Source organism: Geotrypetes seraphini, chromosome 11 (assembly GCF_902459505.1).
Source record: "Geotrypetes seraphini chromosome 11, aGeoSer1.1, whole genome shotgun sequence".
Classification (NCBI taxonomy): domain Eukaryota; kingdom Metazoa; phylum Chordata; class Amphibia; order Gymnophiona; family Dermophiidae; genus Geotrypetes; species Geotrypetes seraphini.
The window spans coordinates 128,181,751-128,203,945 of record NC_047094.1 but is presented as its reverse complement, the minus strand read 5'-3'; the positions used below and the strand labels follow the sequence as shown (position 1 = coordinate 128,203,945).

The following is a 22,195-nucleotide window of genomic DNA, read 5'->3' as shown; positions in this document are numbered from 1 at the left end:
AAACTCTTCTGGTATCTTTACTAGACATAGCTCGAAGACACCTCAGCCAAGGAAACAGACTGCTAATCATCCAACTTGATCTCTCAGCTGCATTCGATCTAGTGGACCACTCCATACTTCTCCAGATACTAGACGCAATAGGAATCTCAGGTAAAGTTCACAACTGGTTCCAAGGCTTCCTTAAATCAAGAACATATAGAGTCAAGTCAAAAGACATTCTATCTGAACCATGGTCCAACCCATGCGGAGTGCCACAAGGCTCTCCCCTCTCTCCCACACTTTTCAACCTATTCATAGCTTCCTTAGGCACCACCCTGGATGCCCTAAACATTACTTCATTCAGCTATGCGGACGACATAACCATCCTCCTTCCATTCGACATTCATAACCCAATCTCCACAGGACGCCTGAAAACTACACTGGAAACAGTCGAAAAATGGATGACAAATCATAAGTTGAAGCTGAATACAGACAAAACTAAATTCCTACTACTAGAGAAGGACAAAAAACCATCCCTTACAGAACTGGAAGTAAACTCAATCAAGTACCCAATGCAGAGCTCCCTCAAAATCCTGGGAATACAATTAGACAGATGCTGCACAATGCAAACGCAAATCCAAAAAATTATCCAAAAAGCATTCTTCACAATGCGAAATCTAAGAAAAATTAGAAAATTCTTTAATAAAGACCAATTCAGGATCATTGTCCAATCCCTTGTGCTAAGTATCGTAGACTACTGCAACAGCCTTTACCTACCTTGCCCAATCAACACAATAAAAAAACTACAGACCGTCCAGAACACAGCCCTCAGACTCATATACTCACTCAACAAATACAACCACATTACCAATACATACTTAGAATCTCACTGGCTACCAATAAAAGCAAGAACACAATTCAAATTCTACTGTCTCCTATTCAAAGTAACCCACGGCACGGCACCCAGTTACCTAAACAACCGTTTTCACTACTACCTCTCACCCAGAAGAAGGAGAACACAAAACCTTTTCACCTACCCACCTCTCAACGGTACTCGACGTAAGAAACTTTACGACAACCTTCTGGGGACACAGGCAGCTAAAATTGACTCTGACATCTCAAAACTACTGACCAAAACAACAGACATAAGAGTTCCGAAAAGAAATAAAAACACTACTGTTCAAAAAATATCTCCCATCACTCTAACCACCATCTAATGAGTTCTCAATCAACTCCTTTGGGAACACCCACATATAGTATCTCTTTGTCCAACCCAATCTAAACATTCTACAGTCCATTTCATCAACATTAAGTAACCAACATCATACATTCATCAACATTATAAATACACCTCGCCTACAGTTATATGATGCTACTCTCCACCTGAAGAAACTCGATTCAGTTCAAGTAACACCTTCTGTGATCTAGAATGTATTGTAATTCTTTTATTCTCCACCTGATGTAACTTGATTCAATTGATATGTAATGTCTTCTGTGATATTGAAGTAACATAATTCTTTACTGTTACTGTAACTTCTCTTCTTCTGTAATGTAATTCTACTGGAAATGCCCAGATATCTTCTATTTTGTAATCCGCCTAGAACCGCAAGGCACAGGCGGAATAGAAATCCCTAATGTAATGTAATGCAATGTAAAGTGTCCCATAGAAACAGACAAATAAATGCCAAATGGCCAATCTGCAGCATCCACTATCTCATTCTTTCCCTAAGATATACCATGTGCCTGTTCTAGCTTTCTTGAAATCAGACCCAAAGTACATATACATATTGAGATCTTTAAATCTGACCTCGTACTCCTTATAACGTAGACCACCAACCATTTTAGTTACCTTCCTCTGCGCCTAATCCATCCTGTTGCTATATTTTTGAAAATCTGATTTCTAGAATTGTACACAATATTCTAAATGAGGTCTCACCAGAGTCTTACACAGGAGCATCAGTATCTCCTTTTTCCTACTCGCCATACCTCTCCCTATGCACCCAAGCATCCTTCTAGCTTTTGCCGTTGCCGTTTCAACCTTTTTGGCCACCTTAAGATCATGATATACTATCACACCCAAGTCCAGCTTCCTTTTTGCGCACAAAAGTTTTTCAACCCCTAAATTCTATCATTCCCTCAGATTTTTGCAGCCCAAATGCATCACCTTGCATTTCTTAGTATTAAATCTTAGCTGCCAAATTTCAGACCATTCCTCAAGTTTCACTATGTCCTTCCTCATGTGTTCCACACCATCAGATTTTGCCGATTTTGGTTATCATCTGCAAAGAGGCAAATCTTACCAGTCAGCCCTTCAGCAATATTACCTACAAAAATGTTAAAATAACCAGGCCCAATAATAGAACCTTGAGACACCCCACTGATAACATCCTTTCCTCAGAGTGATCTCCATTGACCACTACCCTCTATCACGTAATCACTCAACCAGTTCCTGAACCAGTCTGTCACTTTGGGGCCCTTACCGAGGGCACTCAGTTTATTTATTGGACGCCTATGTAGAATACTCAAAGACTGCTAGAATCTAAATACACCACATCTAGCACTCTCCCTCTATCCAATACTCTGGACACCCAGTCAAAGAAATTAATCATATTTGTATGACAAGAATTGCTTCTAATGAATTCATGTTGCCTCGGGACCTGTAATCCGCTGAATTCTGGAAACATCACTATTCTCTGTTTTAAAAACATTTCCATTTTGGGATGTGCATATGCTACCTGTAAGCTAGAAAAAATAAAATTTATTTTTTAGCATTGGAGAAGGTGAGTATACATGAACATAAGAATTGCCATACTGGGACAGACTGAAGGTCCATCAAGCCCAGTATCCTCTTTCCAACAGTGGCCAACCCAAGTCCCAAGTACCTAGCTAAATCCTAAGTAGTAAAACAGATTTTATGCTGCTTATCCAAGGAATAAGCACTGGATTTCCCCAAGCCATCTCAATAATGGCCTATGGACTTCTCTTTTAGGAAATTATCCAAACCTTTTTAAAACCCTGCTAAGCTAACCAATTTCACCACATTCTCCGGCAATGAATTCCAGAGTTTAATTACACGTTGTGTGAAGAAATATTTTCTCCGGTTTGTTTTAAATTTACTACTTAGTAGCATCATCGCATGCCCCCCCCCTAGTCCTAATATTTTGGGAAAGAGTGAACAAGTGATGGACATCTACCCTTTTATAGACATCTACCATAGCCAAGCCATCTCTTCTCCAAGCTGATAAGAATGTAATTTACATTGTAATTTTACTCTGTAAACTGATCAGATACTTGCTGATGGTCGGTATATCAAATATAAAATAAACTTGGAAACTTGGCGGGGGTTTCGCAGGATCGTGGCAAGAGGGATTGGGCATCCCTTCTACCGGTGAACATTGCGGGAGGGTTTGGGGGATCACGGCAGAAGACATTGGGCATCTCTGCCGACGATCATTCGGGGGAGGGGTCGTGGCGGCTTCAGGTAGGAGGGACTGGGCATCCCTTCTGCTGTGATTGTTACGGGAGCAGGGGGATGGGTTGCCTGGGCCGCTGAACTGATCGCAGCAGCTGCGATCAGCTCAGCAGCCTGATCTGGAACTTATACCTGTTTTGACTTGGTCTAAGTCAAAACGTATAAGTTCCATCTAGGCAATCTGTCAAACTTTTTGATTATGGCTGCCGGACGACTAAGTGTAGGTTGGTCCACCTCCTGCCTTACCCACTCTTCCAAAAATGCCCCTTTTCGCTTTGGGCGCACATAGGCAGGGAAAAGGCTTACGCTGATTTTAGATGCCTCTAAAACCCTGGTCGATTATCAGTACTTGAACATCCAAGTACTGATTTTGGCAGGTTTTTAGATGCATTCATTTTTTGATTATGAGTCCCTTATTCTCCTACCTCCCCAGACTGCTTGTTAGCATTTGTGTGTCTCTTGTTTGGGTAATCGGGCTACGGCTGTTACATAAGGTTATTTTTTTACCACTTGTTGGGAGACTACTAGGTGCTTAGCTTGCAATATTGATATAAACTGTCTCCAAGCCATGATGCTTTTCACATGCTAATATAATGTCCATTGTCTTCCAGAAACAAGAGGAGAAGTGAGGCAGGGGTGCAGCAGCAGCTCATCACGCCAGGTGAGTGTGACCAGTGTGCATCCTTCCATAATATAGGCAGAGAGCTGTCGAGGCTCCATTCATAAAGAGCCTTCCCATACTGTTCTAGTGAGAATAATCTTTCATTGAATAAATTTAAATTTTATTTCCATCATTTATAACCTGTTGTACGATCCAAGCAAACAATAAATGTAAAATATATACAAATAAAATACAAAAAAAGGGTAAAGGGGGATTGAACTTGATATACCCATCAAAGCGATTCACATGGGGCAATGAAGTGTTAAGTCACTTGCCAAGAGTCACAAAGAGCTCTAGGTAAGAACAAAATTGTACAATAAAATTAAAATAAAAACATATAAAACAAAAGCAGACCTCCAGTAGCACAATTCCAGAGTTAAGAATGAAATAAAATATAACATAACCAATATCACAGCCTGAATAAAATGTTCAGAAAGTCCAGATATTAAATTAAATTGTCTTTTTTTTCTTTGATATTTCTGGGCCATAGACCATAAAGTCCACCCGGTACTGTCCTTAGGTTCTAACTACTGGAGTTCCCCTCGATGCCTTCCCTAGCCAATCCTACACTGAATCGCCATATATATAAGATACAGACTGTGTAAGTCTGCTCAGTACCGGCCTCAGTTCTTCACTTTATACCATTCATTTTCTAATTTGAGATCCTCTGTGTTCATCCAACGCTTTTTTTGAATTCCATCACCATTTTTTCTTTCCACCACCTCTCTCGGGAGGGCATTCCAGGCATCAACCACTCTCTCCATGAAAAATAATTTCCTAACATTACTCCTAAGTCTGCTTCCCTGCACCTAGAGAATGACATGGTGGTTGTTAGCCGCGGGTAACCCGCCGAAATGGTGACAAAAAAAAAAAAAAAGTCACCTTGAGTACGGGGACAAGGCCATTCATCACCCCCTTCTGAAAGTGACCAAACTATCGTATCTTACAAAAATAAAAAATGTTCCCTGACAAAGAACATAAGACATGGATCTATTAAACCAAATCCTTGCACAAAGTGATTTAAAAAGGATAAATAGGTTCTTACCTGCTAATTTTCTTTCTGTTAGCTTGTAAACTGGTATAGTCCTTATGAATAGGTAATATGCCTCACTGCTACCAGCAGGTGGAGACTGAGATCAAACTTGTATATCAGTATAGCATGCCCCTCTTGCTACTCCAGTTTGCCGAAGAGCCAAGCAGAACCTAGGAAATTTTTAAATTGAAAAACAGTAAATGACACTCCAAACAGGAGTGTAAGAAAACAACAAACATCGATAAACAATAGTTGGAACATGTATAGAACTTGATCCTGGAAGTAAAATACCCCCAGAGCTCACCAGCTAAGCTAGCTGAGCCATCGCCGCTGTTCTTAAGTCTCCTCGGCCCTACAAAAATACTAGAACCCGCAGGAAAATTCAAAATCTGCACGTGAGCAAAAACCTGCAAACAGCACAAAGACAAGACAGGGTGGGGGACTATACCAGTCTACAAGCCAACAGAAAGAAAATTAGCAGGTAAGAACCTAATTTCTCCTTCTGCATTGCTTGGTAGACTGGTATAGTCCTTATGAATGGGATGTACCAAAGCAGTACCCATCAAGGGTGGGATCCCCGAAGGGCCAACACCAGAACACGTTTACTGAATACTGCATCCCGATGCGTGTGAACATCCACACGGTAATGTCTGACAAAGGAATGCAGAGAAGACCAAACTGAAGCCTTGCAAATATCCACTGGAGGCACTAGAGATGACTCAGCCCAAGGAGAAACTACTTTTGGCAGAAAGGAAGTAACAGGCCTCAAGACAACCCGCTCCCTAGAAAACTCCAAGAAGGGAGCCCTACAAGAGAAACACGTCTAGCTGAAGTAATGGCCACCAAGAAGACTGCCTTAAGAGTAAGGTCCTTCAAAGAACAATCGCCCAACGGTTCAAAAGAAGGGCATACCAGAACGGACAGAACCAGATTCAGATCCCAAGATGGAACAGAGGGTCGTATGGGAGGCCTGAGCAACTTGGATGCCTGCAAGAAGCGAATCACATCAGGAATGGCAGTCAAATGCTGACCTTTCAAGAACCCCTGAAAGGCTGACAAGGCCGTAAGCTGAACCCGGAGAAGAGACCAAGCCAGTCCCCCTATCCAGGCCATTCTGCAAGAACTCTAAGATGTTAGGCAGGGAAGCGCAAAAAGAGACCACTCCACGCGCATCACACCACTCCTCAAATAGATGCCAAACCCTCTCATAAGCCCGAGAGGTGGAAAACCTCCGGGACCCCAAGAACATTGAGATCACTTTATCTGAATACCCCTTATCACCTAGGCGAACCCTTTCAAGAGCCATGCCGTAAGACAAAAGGGACCCGGATCGAACATGGGAATAGGACCCTGAGTTAGAAGGTCGTCCAAGAGAGGCAGAGGAAGAGGATCCACCACCAGATGCCTCACCAGATCCGTGTACCACGGTCATCGAAGCCAATCCAGAGCCACCAGAACCACGAGGCCCGGATGGTGATTTATGCAGAGAAGAACTCTGCCCACCAATGGCCACGGAGGGAACATATACAGCAGCCCCTCCGTTGGCCAAGGCTGAACCAGAGCATCCAGGCCCTAGGTCTAACCGTCTCTGCGACAACTGAAGAAGCAGGGCATTTTGGCGTTGACACTTGTGACCATCAGGTCCAAGAGGGGCTGACCCCAAGACTGCACTATCAATTGAAAGGCCATGAGGCTTAGACACCACTCTCTGGGATTTAGCACATGAAGACTTAGGAAGTTCATCTGAACATTCTCCACTGCAGCTATGTAAGATGCTGAGATCTCTGGAAGGTGCGACTCCATCCAGACCATGAGCAGAGTCGCCTCCTGCGCCACCAAAGTGCTCCTGGTGCCCCCTGATGATCAACATAGGCCACTGCCATGGCATTGTCTGACAGAACCCTGACTGACTTGCCCATCAGAAAGGACTGGAAGGCTAGCAACGCCAGACGGATGGCTCTGGTCTCCAAAACATTGATCGACCAAGAAGCCTCTTCCATGGACCAGGTGCCCTGAGCTGAGTGACCTAGACACTGAGCCCCCCAATCAAGAAGGCTGGCATCCGTGAGCAGCACCGTCCACTGCGCCTGATCCAGACTTGCCCCTTGTATAAGATGGGGGGTCTGAAGCCACCAGCGAAGACTGCCCCAAGCTAAGCCCAGAAGCAGAACAGGGTGATCTAGACTGTGCCTCTGAGGTGACCATCGCCGAAGAACAGCATACTGAAGAGGACGCATGTGGGCCCACGACCACCTCACTACATTGAGGGAGGCCACCATCGACCCCAAGACTTGGAGGAAATCCTGCGCCTGAGGACACCAGGTTGAGATTGCAATTTGCTCATCCGGGCCTCTGGAAGGAAGATTTTCCCCAAGGAGGTGTCGAACAGGACCCCAAGATATTCCAGACATTGAGATGGAGACAACCAGCACTTTGCAAGATTGACTACCCATCCCAGCGACTGCAGAAACTCCACCACCCAAGAGTGCTCTCTTGGAAAAACTTGGCTCGAATCAGTCATCCAGATAAGGATGAACAAGAATGCCCTCTTTGCGCAACGCCGCCACGACAACCACCATCATCACTGTGGTGAACGTCTGCGGAGCCATGGCCAGACCAAAGGGAAGTGCTCAAAACTGATAGTGTTGCCCCAAGATTGCAAAGCATGGGAAGCCTGAATAGGAATATGTAAGTAGGCTTCGGTCAGATCGAGAGAGGTCAGAAACTCCCCTGGCTGAACCGCCAGAATCACAGACTGCAGAGTTTCCATGCGGAAGGAAGGCACGTGAAGAGCCCTGTTGACCTCCTTCAAATCCAGGATGGGTAGAAAGGTCCCTTCTTTCTTTGGCACCACAAAGTAAACCGAGTACCAACCTGTGCCCCACTCCAGCGGGGGAACTGGAACCACCGCATGAAAATCCAACAATCTCAAGAGTCTGGCGAAAGGCCTGCTGCTTCTATGCCACCTGTGAGGGAGAAGCGAGAAAACTGTCTGGCAAGGACCGGGCAAACTCCAGAGCATAGCCATCCCGGATCACTTCCAGAACCCACTGATCGGACGTGATGTCTGCCCACTGTGGATAAAAGTCTCTCAATTGGGCACCCATCTGAACTAAGATGGGTGCCGGCAAGGAGTCATTGTGCAGGATGGGCGGCAGGGGACCCTGCAGGGGTGCTACCTGCACCCTGGTGAGCCCCATGAAAGGACTGCATGCGCTGGAAGAACCTGCCTCTTGAGAGCCCAGAAGAAGCAGATCCTTGACCAGAGTGGAAATAGTGGAAATCATGCCCATGTCCATGAGCAGCGCCACCTCGAGCCAGCGGCCTAGGCCTATCCTCAGGCAAACGAGGCACTTTAGAATCAGTGAAAGTCTGAACCAACTTGTCCAGGTCCTCACCAAACAAGAAAGATCCTTTAAAAGGAAACTTTGTCAACTTAGCTTTGGATGCCGAATCCACCGACCAAGCACGAAGCCACAAGGTATGGCGTGCTGCCACTCCTAAGGCCAGAGATTTGGCAGAAGCTTGCAAGAGGTCATACATGGCATCCGAGAGATAAGAAGCACCCAATTCAATTTTGGCAAAATCTTGCCTTAGCAAGTCCCAATTCTCAGATTTATCATCAAGAACATGCTGAGCCCAACAAAAACACGCCCGAGCCACCAGTCCGCCACACATAGCCACCTGGATCACAGAGCTGTCACATCAAAACTCTGTTTAAGGAGGGACTCCAACTTGCACTATTTTTTACTTATTTTTTCTATTTATATTTAAAATATTAAAAAAAAATTACAAATATTTATGAAGTTCGAGCCAATGATTGAGATTCCGACCTGCCAGTATCTCTAGCAGCTCGCTGCCTGAATTTAAGGTCTCTGAGGCTTGTCTTCATATATTCAAAATTTAAGGTACTAGTTTAGAGGGTGTATTTTGACTTAGACTGATCCTGGAATTCTCCCCAAGGGTCCAGGTCCTCATCAATCACCTCGTGCTCCTCTGGGAAAAATTCCTCACCCAAGAGACCCTCGGGCATTTGGATGAGAGAGTAGTAGAGGGGGCAAAACTGCCGCTGTGTGCGGCCGCACTGGGGAAGACGTCAAGGGTAACCCTCCCCCCTCCCAAGACTCCCAGAGTGGACACGGAACCTCCTGCCGCCAGCACATAAGCATTACAAAGTGCTAATGTAAATTCAGGGGGAAGGCCCTCCGGTGGCCCCCAAGGGACTCCCTGCCCCAGCAGGGCACCCTGATATACCTTACCCCTGTATTACCAGAACAGGGGGAAGGTCACCTGGGGTAACTGAAATGAATGAGGAGGTTCCCACTGAAATTGGACCTGAAACCGCCAAAATCGGAGCTCCTGCGGCCTGTTGTGTCTGAAAAGCCTGGGACTTTCCTGACGCTGAGGCTGAGGAACCGACCAATGCAAAAAGGTAATCCCCAGCCGAACCAGCAGTAAGGAAATCCTGTGCTCCCTGACCGTCAGTGGCTGGGGAACCCGGGCTTCCTCACGATTCGAAGCCGAACCGCAAGGCACATTTGGCGAAGTACCCTGGCCGCTGGCATCCGTTACCGACGAGGCTTCCCCACCGCTCCGGCCTGCACAGGCCGGCCAATAGCACAAGGAGCACTTTTTCCCTTTAAAAGAGCTCATTGTGATGAAAACCACCCTAGCTGTAAAGAAAGTGCCGGTTAGTTGAGAAAAAACACAGAAAAAAAGGTAGTTATAAAGGGAAATGAGCCCTTTAGACCGGCACACTTCAGGATTTTTTTGTTATTTCTTTTTACTTAGTCAGAGCAGACTCCACAGCTCTCAAAGCTAGAGGGCTGACCAACCAGGGGGCCAGGCCGCCTGCTGAGGCCCACTACAAGAATATGGGGAGGTGAAGGAAGGTTGGGGGAGGGACCCAGCACAAGACCCGCTGGGTTTAACACCCTTGAGGTCGGACAGATCCCCAAACAGAACCCACCTAAGCTCTATCCAGCACAAAAAGGGGAAACAGGAGTCCACAAACAAAGTTCCAAAAGTGCTATGAGGGGAGCTGAAAAGCCTTACCACCTGCTACTGGAGACTGAGGAAAACTGGAGTAGCAAGAGAGGCATGCTATGCTAATATACAAGTTTGATCTCAGTCTCCACCTGCTGGTAGCAGTGAGGCATATTACCCATTCATAAGGACTATACTAGTCTACCAAGCGGTACAGAATAGACATTTTTCAATTGCCTTCTCTTCTACTCTGTTTTGAATTTTAAGCTACAAAGCGCATCATTAAATGCATTCTATTCATGTAGCTCCCCAAGTTTCAACTTTGGGATCTTTGAGAAATGTTTAGCCCCAGTGTCTGCCCTATGTGTAGCAATCAATACCTGAATTATTTCAGAGTGCTTAACTAGAAACGGGAGCTCTTTGAGGTCATCACTCTAAAATCTGGGAGCTGAGTTTCTGATGCAAGAGATTGTAAATGTGGGGAGAGGGCATGAAGATTGTAACAATTTTGGTAAAAAAAAAAAACCCCAAAAAACAGAGTCTTCTAAAAGGCAAGTTGGTCATGCATCACAAAATTCACACCAAAAGATATCTAGTTATTGGTGGTCTGAATGGGAAGCTGCATGAAGTCCTGTGCACTGGGAAGGGTGGAGATAGCTGTGGTACACCAAAGTGCCTCACTATAGCAGACCAAGAACTGAGTTCCTATATGACGAGTGTACAGAAGCAGAATATGGCATCTATTCTACATCTTTCCTTGTTACAGAAAAAGGATGTCAGAATGCCATAGTGTAAAAACCCAGAAATAAACAAATTCCCCCCCAATATTGAAGAGATCTCTCTTTGTATATGGGAACAGAGACTGACCATACAATGCAAAAGGAATTGATTCTTTCCAGGTCTAGCTTAAATCTCTTCTGTTCTCTTTTGTTGCAGGGAGTGCCACCAATTGCTGATGAAGTTGCTATGGATGCCTGGATTTCCTGGGTGAAACATTAATTACACCTTTGAACAGCTTCATTGTCCCCTTCCAGTATGCCCTGTGGCTGCACATGGCCACCTTCGGACTCTCTTCCACCCCTCTTTGGTTTTATTTTCTCTATGTATAAATTCAATAAAGAGTGTGTATTTTATCCCACTGGTTCTCTTTTTCACTTTTTAAATTTTAAACTGCATATTTAACTCATGTGCCCTACCCAGAGAGCAGTTCTGCAATGTGACTGTCTCATAGCCTTTCATGCAACTGTGAAGAAACCTCTTGGGCCCAGATGCACTAAAGTCAGCAATCGCCGTTAAATCTGTTTCAACAGCTATAACGATGATCACGTTTGCCGACCCAGTGGAGAAAACGGCTCACCGCCTGGTTTTCTACACAATTGCTCATTCCCCGATCCGACCATGCAAATAAGCTGATTAATATGTCATGCAAACTAGTAGAGCAATTGATGCTCTAACATGGCTTCCCAATGAACTAAAAAAGTGATCACTTTTAGTGATCCATAAAAAGTGACTGGTCAAGACCAGTTGCTTACATGTCTAACCTTTTTTTTTAATGGGCACAGATATTGTGCATATTATACATGCACAATATGTGCCCCATTAGAAAAGAAAGACCCACCCCTGCCGATGATGGCTCTCCGTGAAGAACTGGCACCAGGAACCGACACCACCCCTTGCCAGTGAAAATGGCAGGAGGAATGCCCACTTCCTCCTGCCATGATGACCCTATCTCCCTCATGCGAGAATAAATGGCAGAAGGGATGCCCATTCCCTCCTGTCACCAAAGGCCCACTCTCGCATCAGGTGCTCTTCCAAAACATCCCTTTCCCCTTCCCCCCCATAAAAAATGCAGGAGGGATGCCCACTCCCTCCTGCCATAAGAGGTCCCCTGAACCCCCCCCAGCCCCCCTGTAACTTTTTAGAGAAGTTGGAGCAGGAGGAAAGCTCAGTCCGTTACGCTTGTAGGCCCACCAAATCAAAATGGCAGGCCTTTCCCTACCCGCTCCATCATGTGATTCACGGGAAGGGACCTAAGGCCCTGATTGGCTCAGATGCCTAAGGTCCCTCCCATTGGCATCCTCTTAGGAGGGGCCTTAGGCTCCTTCCTCTGTATCCCATGATACAACAAGGAGGCGTCTAAGGCCCTAAGGCTCCTTTCTGTATCCCTGGATACAGTGGGAGGTGCCTAAGGGAAGGGGCCTCAGGCATCTGAGCCAATCAGGGCCTTAGGGGTGCTTTTTTTTCTAATGGGGCAGATATTGTGCATATGTCGTTTTGCTACCATGGGGAGAGGGGAGGGAGTTGGTATCCCTCTTGCCATTTTTCTTTCATGGTGGGTCAGTATGGCAGGAGGAAGTGGGCATTCCTCTTGCCGTTTTTGCTGGCTTGGGGGGGGGGGGACGGTTTGTGGTGCTGGTTTGTCAGAGAGAGCCATCAATGGTGGGAAGGGTGCTTATTTTTCTTTTTTTTTTATGGGACAGATATTGTATGTGTGTAACACACACAGAATCTGTGCCCATTAAAGAAAAAAAAAAAGGTTTCCTGCCCTGAACAGTTGAGTGGCAGGAAACTGCTTTCCCTTCCCCTGCATCTCAGTTGTTTGGGCTTCCTCTGCCGGCTCTGCGCACGTGTGAGAGTTGCTCTCACAGTGATAATCGAATGGCAGAGTCGGGGATTACAACTAACATCCACTTGAATCATTTGCATGCAAACTTTTTAGTGCATCAATAGCTCTTTCTGAATCAGCCAAAAAATCGGATCGGTGTAGACCCACATGGTCTAACCGATCCTCTTAGTACATCTAGGCCTCAATCAGCAATAGTTTTACACCCCAAGGATATATAGACAGAAAAGCAATCTACATTATGCAAAATTGATTGTTTGCTTTTAAAACCATACATTAAACAGAACAGTATTTGAACCTCTTTCTCCCCTGCAACTCTAATCCTTTCACTTTCTCCCTTCCTTTCATCTGGGCTACTGCCAGCTGTCATTTCCTGTTTGAGCTGCATGGATCAACTTCAACTGCCTGCCTTCATCAGTCTGTGTGAGCATATGCCTTTCGCTCTAGCTATGCCAGTTGACATATCCTAGGGTTACCAGATTTCCTCTTTAAAAAAACAGAGAACACACCCTGTTCTACCCCTGGCCCTGCCCTGTTCCATCCCCAGCCCTGCCCCCACACAAACCTTAAGTTTCCTTCCCCGAGCTCCAGGCCGTGTCTAGAGGGCCTCTGCGAATGCATGGATTTCAGAATAATGACATCACACTCATGCGCGCATATGTGTGATGTCATCACATCAACATGCACAGAAGCCCTCCAGATGTGGCCCCGAGCTCGGGGCCTTCCAAAACCTAGACAAATTGCCAACAAATATATTTCTATTTGGGGTCATCACACCAATAACGCTTCATGACATTCATTCTTACCAGAACACCTAGCCTTGGTCACACATGTAGAACACCAATAGACCCTAAGCAAATACACAACCACAAACTAAAAGTCCTAATATACATAAACAAAACCCTAAAATGCCAAGCTCTGTGTGCAGTACAATACAGAGAAATAGAAAGAAACATGTTTCTTACTGAACAATGCAAAATATAGACAACAGATGTAAATTCTGAAATCTGACACATTTCAATCACTAAATTGAAAATAAAATTACTTTTCCTACCTTTGTCTGGTGATTTTATTTTTCTATTCATCTTTTCCCAGTCTTTGGTTGTACTTCCTTTTGTCTGTGCTCTTAACTCTGTTTCCAAGCCTTCTTATCCATTTGCTGTTTTTCTTTCCTTCTTCATTTTCTGCCCTACATCCATCTTGGCTCACCCATAGGCCCTGCTTGCCCTCTGCTGCCCTATCCTGGGTTTATTTTCTCCGACACAATGACCCCTGCACTCCTTGTCCCACTCCTTCTCGACCCCATTACCACAGCCAGCCACTCCCAATGGCAGCTTCTGTCCCCCAGCTCCAGCTCCCCCTCCACTCTAGTACTCCTTGCCAAAATGTGCTTCACCATTCCAGTGCTCTTAGGCCAAGGCAGGTACAGCGACTTGAGTTCACACCACAGGAACCTCCACACAAGAAATACAAATAGCCTCATCCCCATCCCATCCTCACTACCAATACCTTCCTCCAACTCCCTCTCAATAGCCATCATCAATGCCAGATCAACAGGCAACAGAGATGCCATCATCTATGATCTCTTCACTGACAATGACTGGGATATCCTCATCACAGAAACCTGGCTGCAAGACAAAGAGTGTCCCTAGGAGGAAGGAAATCCCTAGCCCCCCCCCCCCCCCCCCCAACTACCAGGCATTAGCTTGCTCCCGCAAATGAAGGAAAGGTGGTGGGGTGGCAGCAATCATCAAAATGGGTACCTCACGGGAGAGAGGGGAGGCTTGTTTGCCTGGAGTGAAGGTTTCCGGCGGCTTTGCTTTGCCTTTTTTTTTTTCAAAACATCAGCTGTTCCCGTGGCCCTGTGCTGACAGTGGGAGGGGCAGAACTGGAGATAAAACCTTGCCACTCTCTGCAGCTACTGGAGGTCTGCTTGGAGTGGAGGAGGTATCCGGTGACTTTGCTTTACCTTTTTTTTCAAGCATCAGCTGTACCCAAGGCCCCGTGCTGAGATCAGTGGGAGGGGCAGAACAGGAGATAAAACCTTGCCGCTCTCTGAGTCCTGGTGGAGCCCTAGTGGAATAGATTACATGGTTTGAGACTTTCTGTTATTTAAGTGATTTGTTGTGATTATGGGTAAGCGAAGGTTAAAGTCTAAATTGTTACCTTCTAGTACCCCGGCCCGTCCAGGCCCTATTGAAAGACATTTGGTATTAACTTCTAAACCTACCCCTTCCTCTCCAATTGCAAGAAATGTATCGGGTGCCTCTTTAAGTTCTAGGGAAATAATTTTCCCAGGTCCACCTGTCTCGTGTTTCTCTTCAGAGGATTCTTGTTTAATGATAGTCTCCCTATAGGATAGAACCCACAGTCGAAATCCCCCTTAATGCATAAAAATGAAATTCAATCAGTTCAGTTTCCTAGTGGGAATTTATCTATTGAGGAAAAGCTCAGAATATAACTTTAAGAGATGTGTGGACTGTGGTTAAGAGGTCTGAAGCTTTATCAAAAAGTTTGTGTTTTCTCAGGTCAAGTAGTGTCTAAAATAGAAAGTATGGAAGAAAAAATTAATCAATTAGAAGGAGCAGTTAAAAAATCAGATGTTCAGATAGGCTTGCTAAAGCAAACTAGTACTTCAGCAATTAAAGATAGTCTTTGGTTGCATAGGCAATATGAAATTATGGAAAATCATACGAGAGCTTCTAATCTGAGAATAATGAATTTTCCAAAATGTTCACTGCTCTTGCCCGAGATACGGTACTACTTAGAAAATATTTTAAAGAGGTTCTAGAATTGAGCAATGCTGAAACTATTGTGTTGAATAGATGTTTATCTCCCAGTGAGAGGGTTAGTAAACCAGGAGGTGGGTGTATGCCTGATGGATGTAACCAGAAGAAAGATCCACTGGAAAATTTAACTTTATTTCTGGAAACAACTCAGGATGAAATTTCTGAACGTGCCACCCTCCTGGTTACTTTCGCCTCGGAGTCTTGTAAAAAGTATTATTTTGAAAAATTATTTCTTGAAAAAAGATTTCCTGTTCTGCGGGCAGAAACTACAAATGTTTTCGGATGTTTGTAGAGCTACACAATATAGGTAGAAACAATTTCTTCAGTATAAATTGCGAGTACTATCACTGGGAGCTACTTTTTTCCTACAATTTCCTGCTAAATGTATGGTTACTTATTTAAATATTTCATATGCTTTTAAGCTTTGGCACTCTCGGCCATTTAATGTGGACTTGATCATTGATAAACTATTGCCTTTGACTTTATTTGATGAGCATTTATATGCTATGTTTGAACTGGATATACTTATGTTTTTTGTTATATAAATGTAACAAATAAATCAATAAATAATAAAATTTAAAAAATATATATTTCATATGCTTTTTTTGAACCTGATCAGTTGGAAAGATTCCTGTTAGACAGAGAGATGGATGTTCAAACTAAAATCTAAAACTTAAGATATGTTATTTACAGGAATGTTCTTTATTTTTTCTTCATGGTTAAATATGTTTTAGAATGCTTTCTATATTTTCCTTGATGTGGACTCATATTTCTTTAGAGAACTGTATGTATAATAAACTGTTATACTCAAATAAATAAATAAAACAAAAAAACCGGACACCTCACCCAAGCTGATAGATGCCTTCTCCCTCATAGCCCTCAAATGCCTTATCTTCACCGTAGCTAGCAATAGTGAAACCATCTTTGCCCTTATATACAGGGCTCCTCACTCCCCCTTAAGTACACTAGAGGACCTCCTCAACATCATCAAATTGTATGTCTCCTACAAGCAAATAACCATCCTAGGAAACTTCAACCTCCCTGATTATCCCAGCACCTCTGGTGCAACGGCTGACTTCCTGACAACCTTAGACGACCTAGGATTCCACCAGATTGTCTCATCCGCCACACACTCAGCAGGCAACACCCTCAACTTGATCTTCATTCATAAAGACCTGACCACATATCCCCAAAGCATTGCTCACAGCATTATACCTGTCCCATGGTCAGACCACCACCTCATCACTTTCCACCTCCATGGCACAGCCCCTCCCTCAGTCTCCAAAGACTTCCATCATATAAGTGACCTTTCTGCCGGCATCCACAAACTTGCTAAAGAATGTGAACAAGATATCCACTCTATCAACTCAACAGCCTCTACCTGGCACACAGAAATAAAATCATTCTATGAGAGCCTGGCCCAACCTATAAAGACATAGCCAACCACACACAATCTCTGCTCCCTCTGGTTCACTGATGAACTCAGATCCAAAAAAAGAAACCTCAGGAAAGCTGAAAGGAGATGGCTTAAATGCCAACATAAGGAGAATAAAGCCTATTGGAAGAATCTCTCAACAAACTATAAATCTGCATTCCTGGAGGCATAAAAAGTCTACTATGCACAGTTCCTTCAAAAAGTCCCCAATTGCTCCAGATACTTATTCACACTGACAAATCGCCTCTTCTCTACATTCCACAGGAACAAGCACAACATCCTAGCTGACCTCAGCAGCGAGATACTCTCTGACTACTTCCAAGCCAAAATCGACAACATACAGCAATGACATCAGGCTGGCCGGCACTGGTGATAGCGGCCTACAGAAGCTGGTGGATAAACTGAACAGTGGGAAGGTGATGCATACTAATTTAAACTTTTTTACAACTATAATTTACAGACGGGTCCCCCTCGTATTGTACTATCCATAAATAGATCTCTGTCCTATTCTGTCATGTAGTTCTCCCCAGTTCTCCCCCTGTACCAGTAAGTCTGTATGTCTTAATCTAGTTTTTATACTTTTTATTGTATACTGCTTAGAAGTTTGATATGCGGAATATCAAATTTTAAATAAAACTTGATCCACAACACCCTCACCTCTGCTACCCATGGGCCTATCTCCGTGCTCATTCATAGACGCACCAAGCGGATCTCTTCCCCAATTCCAATCAATCACCCACAGAGATCTCGCAGAGACCATAAAACAACTACGTCTACTAACTCGCTCCTAGACCCATGCCCATCCAATCTCCTACTATCAGTTCAAGATGCTTTCACTGAGTCACTCCTTCCTCTCATTAATGCCTCCTTAGTGACTGGGAATGTACCACTCAGCTGGAAATCCGCCCTCATCAAACCCATCCTCAAGAAACCCACCTTTGACCTGAAGGACCCAAGTAACTACAGACCGATCTCTAATCTGCTTTTTGTCTCAAAACTACTAAAGAAGATAGTGCTACAACAGCAACAAACTTTCCTGGATCAACAAGTAGCCATATCCAAGTTCCAATCAGGCTTCAGAGCATACCATAGCACAGAAACTGTCCTTTTGGACATCATAGATGAATGCTGGTCTATACTGGACAAGGGAAATGATGCCCTACTGATCCAGCTTGACCTCAGCTCAGCCTTTGATACTGTCGACCACTAGATTCTGCACACCAGACTTACCAACCTAGGAATCACAGGGTCAGCACTCTAATGCTTCTCATCCTTTCTATCACAGAGAACACAATCCGTTCTGTTTAGTTCAGACATCTCTAAGCCTAAACCCACAAAATGTGGGGTCCCCCAAGGAGCCTTACTATCCCCACTCCTTTTCAACCTATACATTAAGCCTGTCATAGACATTCCCCACAAACACAACATCAAGATCCATTCGTATGCTGATGATATCCAACTCCTTCCTCTGGGTAGAGATAGGGCCACCCAACTCGCCAAGCTACACAACTGTCTCACAGACATGAAAGACTGGATGACTTGGAACAAATTTCAACTCAACACTGCCAAAACAGCTGCTCTGGGTCAGGAAGCAGAGCTCAAGTTTCACCCACTCATCACTGAGAATCAACTACTCTAACAGCCAAAGATCAAGTCCGCACCTTGGTGTGATATTTATTTATTTATTTAATTTGATTTCTATCCTGTCCTCCCGGGAGCTCAGAACGGGTTACAAGCTAACATTCACAGTATGTTACATTGGACAGTATGTTTGGCAATACAATACAATATACCACAATACTATGCCATACAATACAGTAGCATAATGACAAGGCTGGACAGTACAGTAACTTAAGGACAGCTTGAGTGGGGACATTCAAAGGAAATTCCTTGGGAGGTAATACAGTAGATTGGATCAGAGGGCCACCAACTAGTGGTTGTTGGTGGGAGAGAGTTTAGAGGGGATTGTTTGCAGCTGGACCTTTAGTTGAAGAGAGAGGTTTTCACAGCTCTTCGGAAGGTCATTAATGAGTTCTGTAATTTGATTTGTGGGGAAAGTTGGTTCCAAAGCTGTGGAATGAAATGGCTGTAGGAGCAGTTTCCATCAGGAGAGACCTTCCTGGGGAGATGCATAGTCGTCTCTCTGCTCTAGAGCAGAAGGGGAGGGTAGGGGCATACAGGTGTAGCTTGGAACTTATGTAGGCTGGGGTGGTGGCATGGAATCTTTTATGCTATTACAAGAGCCTTGAAGTGTTTATTGATTAGTAGCCAGTGTTCTGTGTGGAGGACTGGGGAGATGGGGTCGTGATAGTTGAAGTTGTATAGGAGGCGGATCACTGCGTTTTGGACTCACTGGAGGTGTTTGAGTTCCTTTTTGGCTACTCCATTAAATATGGATTTGTAGTAATCCATCCTGGAGAGAACATAGGCGTAGAGCAGTTGAGTTAGGTCCAGTTTGGAGATATAAGGTTTGATCCTTCTCAGTTGGCGGAGGTAGTAGAAGGAAGTGGAGACCACCTGGGAGATGTGGGTGGATAGGGACAGGTGGCCATCCAATGTTACTCTGAGGCTACGTACCTGGTCTGCTGCTGTGAGGGAGGTGGATTCCCGTGATAGAGATGGGCAGGTATATTTGGTGTTTTTCTTTCTAATCCATAAGAGTTGGGTCTTAGTGGCGTTCAGCTGCAGTTTGTTATTTGTCATCCAGTTTTTCATGTCGGAAAGGCAAAGTTGGAGGTTGATAATTTGGGCTGATTGGTATTCATCTAGTGGGAGGAGGAGTTGAATGTCATCGGCATAGGATTTTGATGTTGTATTTCTGGGCTATATCAATGACCGGTCTAATGTAGAGGTTAATAGCATATCTTTCTCTCTTCCCATAATCTCCCAAGTCATCTTTACCTCATTTCATTACCTGTGCCAATTATGGAATATCCGCCCTTATCTCTCTGAAGAAGACTTTGCCCAGCTCCTCTACTCCTATGTGCTCTCGCTTATGGATTATTGCAATACACACGTCAATGGCCTCACTGCAAAAAACCTGAACCATCTACAGTAAGTACAGAATGTGACGATCAGCCTCTTTAAAAACCTGGCTACCTATCAACAAGCGCTGTGCCTTCAAGGGCCTCATATTAGCCCATAAAAACCTACACCACAAAGCAACCTACTACATAGCTGCCAAATTACACCCCTACATGCCCAACTGCCCCCTCCGCTCTGAAACAAAAATGACTCAGAAAGAGCCCTTCAACTGGAAATTGCACGTAAACACTCCTACATCAACTTCCTCCCTAACCTATGGAATCATCTGCCCATGCAAATCAGATCCCTGGGCTCCCTAACAACTTTCTGGAAGGCAGTAAAGATCTTCCTCTTCTGCTAACTGCTTCGGACCAGAAATGGGTTAGGAGTAACTGTGACAAAGATGTCCACAAGCTCTACAAACAGACATATGAACAGCTATATGAACAAGATTAAGAACATAAGAATAGCCTTACTGGGTCAGACCAATGGTCCATCAAGCCCAGTAGCCCGTTCTCACGGTGGCCAATCCAGGTCACTAGTACCTGGCCAAAACCCAAGGAGTAGCAAAATTCCATGTGTTGTCTAAGTATAAGAACACCATTTTTCCCATTAAGGGCCGGGGAGAATACAGGAGCGCAAAATCCTCTCATAACAAATTTAGTTGAGACCACATCATTAAGATGTGTTTCTTGTAGGAGGATTATATCGGATTTAAGGTCATTTATATAAGAGAGGATTTTGCGTTTTTTGATTACATTGTTAAGACCTTTAACATTAAGAGAAGTTATAGAGTGACATTTCCGAGGTCGAGTTTTGATCTGTGAATTACAATGGCATACTTGTAAAAATATACAATCGTGTAATTATGCAAGCAACTGTAAGCAAATTAGTTAAAGGAAAGGTGGAGGCTGTATACATCATGAAAGTAAAAATAAAATAAAGAAGTAATAATATATATACAGAGTCAGTGAGTGTAGCTCACTGCAAAAAGCAGTGGGCAGTAGCAATGGGTGTCTGAAAAGTGACAAACCAGACGGTCGAGAGAGACAAACAGCACACCAGCAGCCTAAGTAGAGAGGACTGTCAGAAAGTAGCCCCTGCTGCAAGTCTAATTAAATTTAACAAGCAAACAGTTCAGAAAGGTCAAGCGATAAGCGAAAGTGAACATTGTGAACAAACAATGGCTAAGTGGTAGGCTGCCAGACTAAACAAATAAACAGAGCAAATTGAAGAAGCTCTAGTAAATGCTGAACAAATTTATGAGTACACAAGCAATCTGTAAGGAAACAGTGTGAGATAGTATAGAGAGGAGAAAAGACTAGTCTAATCAGTAAGCATATTAAGATAAAAGAAAGAAACTATAAAAAGAAAATAAGAATATATCAGTCCGATTCAATGGTAAGCAAATTGAAGTGTACTCAGATAGCAAATAAGATAAGTCACACTGGAGAATAGTTCAGTTTAGCAGCCGATGGTGAAGGTTAGGCTGGGAAGGCTCAGACAGCATCGATTGGAGTTGGCGAGAAGCTCAGGATCAGTGAAGTCTTTAGTCTGGTTCAGGAAGGTGATCCGCATCCGTGCCGGGTAAAAGATGCCGAAGCGGGCACCCATTTTCTTGAGTTGCGGTTGGGAGGCAAGAAGTTGTCGAGCTTTGACGGTGTTTCTGTGCAGGTCAGGAAGGAAGAGAATCGTATGTCCCTCATGGGTTAGAGGTGCAAGAGATCTCACTTTCTGCATGATTTCTATTACTTGAGGGTAACGGAGGACTTTGAGTATGATGGGTCTTGGGCGCCGATCACGCGGTTGGCGCGAAGATGGCGATCGATGTGCTCGCTCGATTTCAAAGTCACCTTTGAATTGAAGGTGCAACAAGGTGGGGATGAAAGTTTTGAGGAAGGCGATCATATTTCCTTCTTGACCTTCCGGGACCCCCAAAAGACGTATGTTGTTTCTATGAGAGCGATTACTAGCATCTTCAAGCTCTCGTTCAATAACCAGCGTGCGTTTCACGTGGCTTTGAAGCGCCTTGATGTTGATCTCCATGGTGGCCACTACCCACCCTCATCCCACTGTCCTCTGGCACCAAACTGCAGCTTGAGCTCTCTAGCAAAGTTCTGGGCATCATCATTGACTCTACACTGTCCTTCAAAGACCACTTCAACTCCTTAGTAAAAAAAATGCTTTTTCAAT

At 44.3% G+C, this 22,195-nt stretch overlaps 1 protein-coding gene across 1 annotated transcript in view; it reads left to right on the top strand.

Annotated features, from left to right (window-relative positions):
• FXYD3 (FXYD domain containing ion transport regulator 3) overlaps positions 1 to 11,269 on the top strand; it is a 72,270-nt gene extending 61,001 nt beyond the window's left edge. The window contains exons 7-8 of the mRNA XM_033963405.1: positions 4,063 to 4,112; positions 11,068 to 11,269. Coding sequence (XP_033819296.1) covers positions 4,063 to 4,112; positions 11,068 to 11,087 — 70 coding nt within the window. The 3' untranslated portion in view covers positions 11,088 to 11,269. The remainder of the gene's footprint in view (positions 1 to 4,062; positions 4,113 to 11,067) is intronic.
• Positions 11,270 to 22,195: the final 10,926 nt, after the last annotated feature.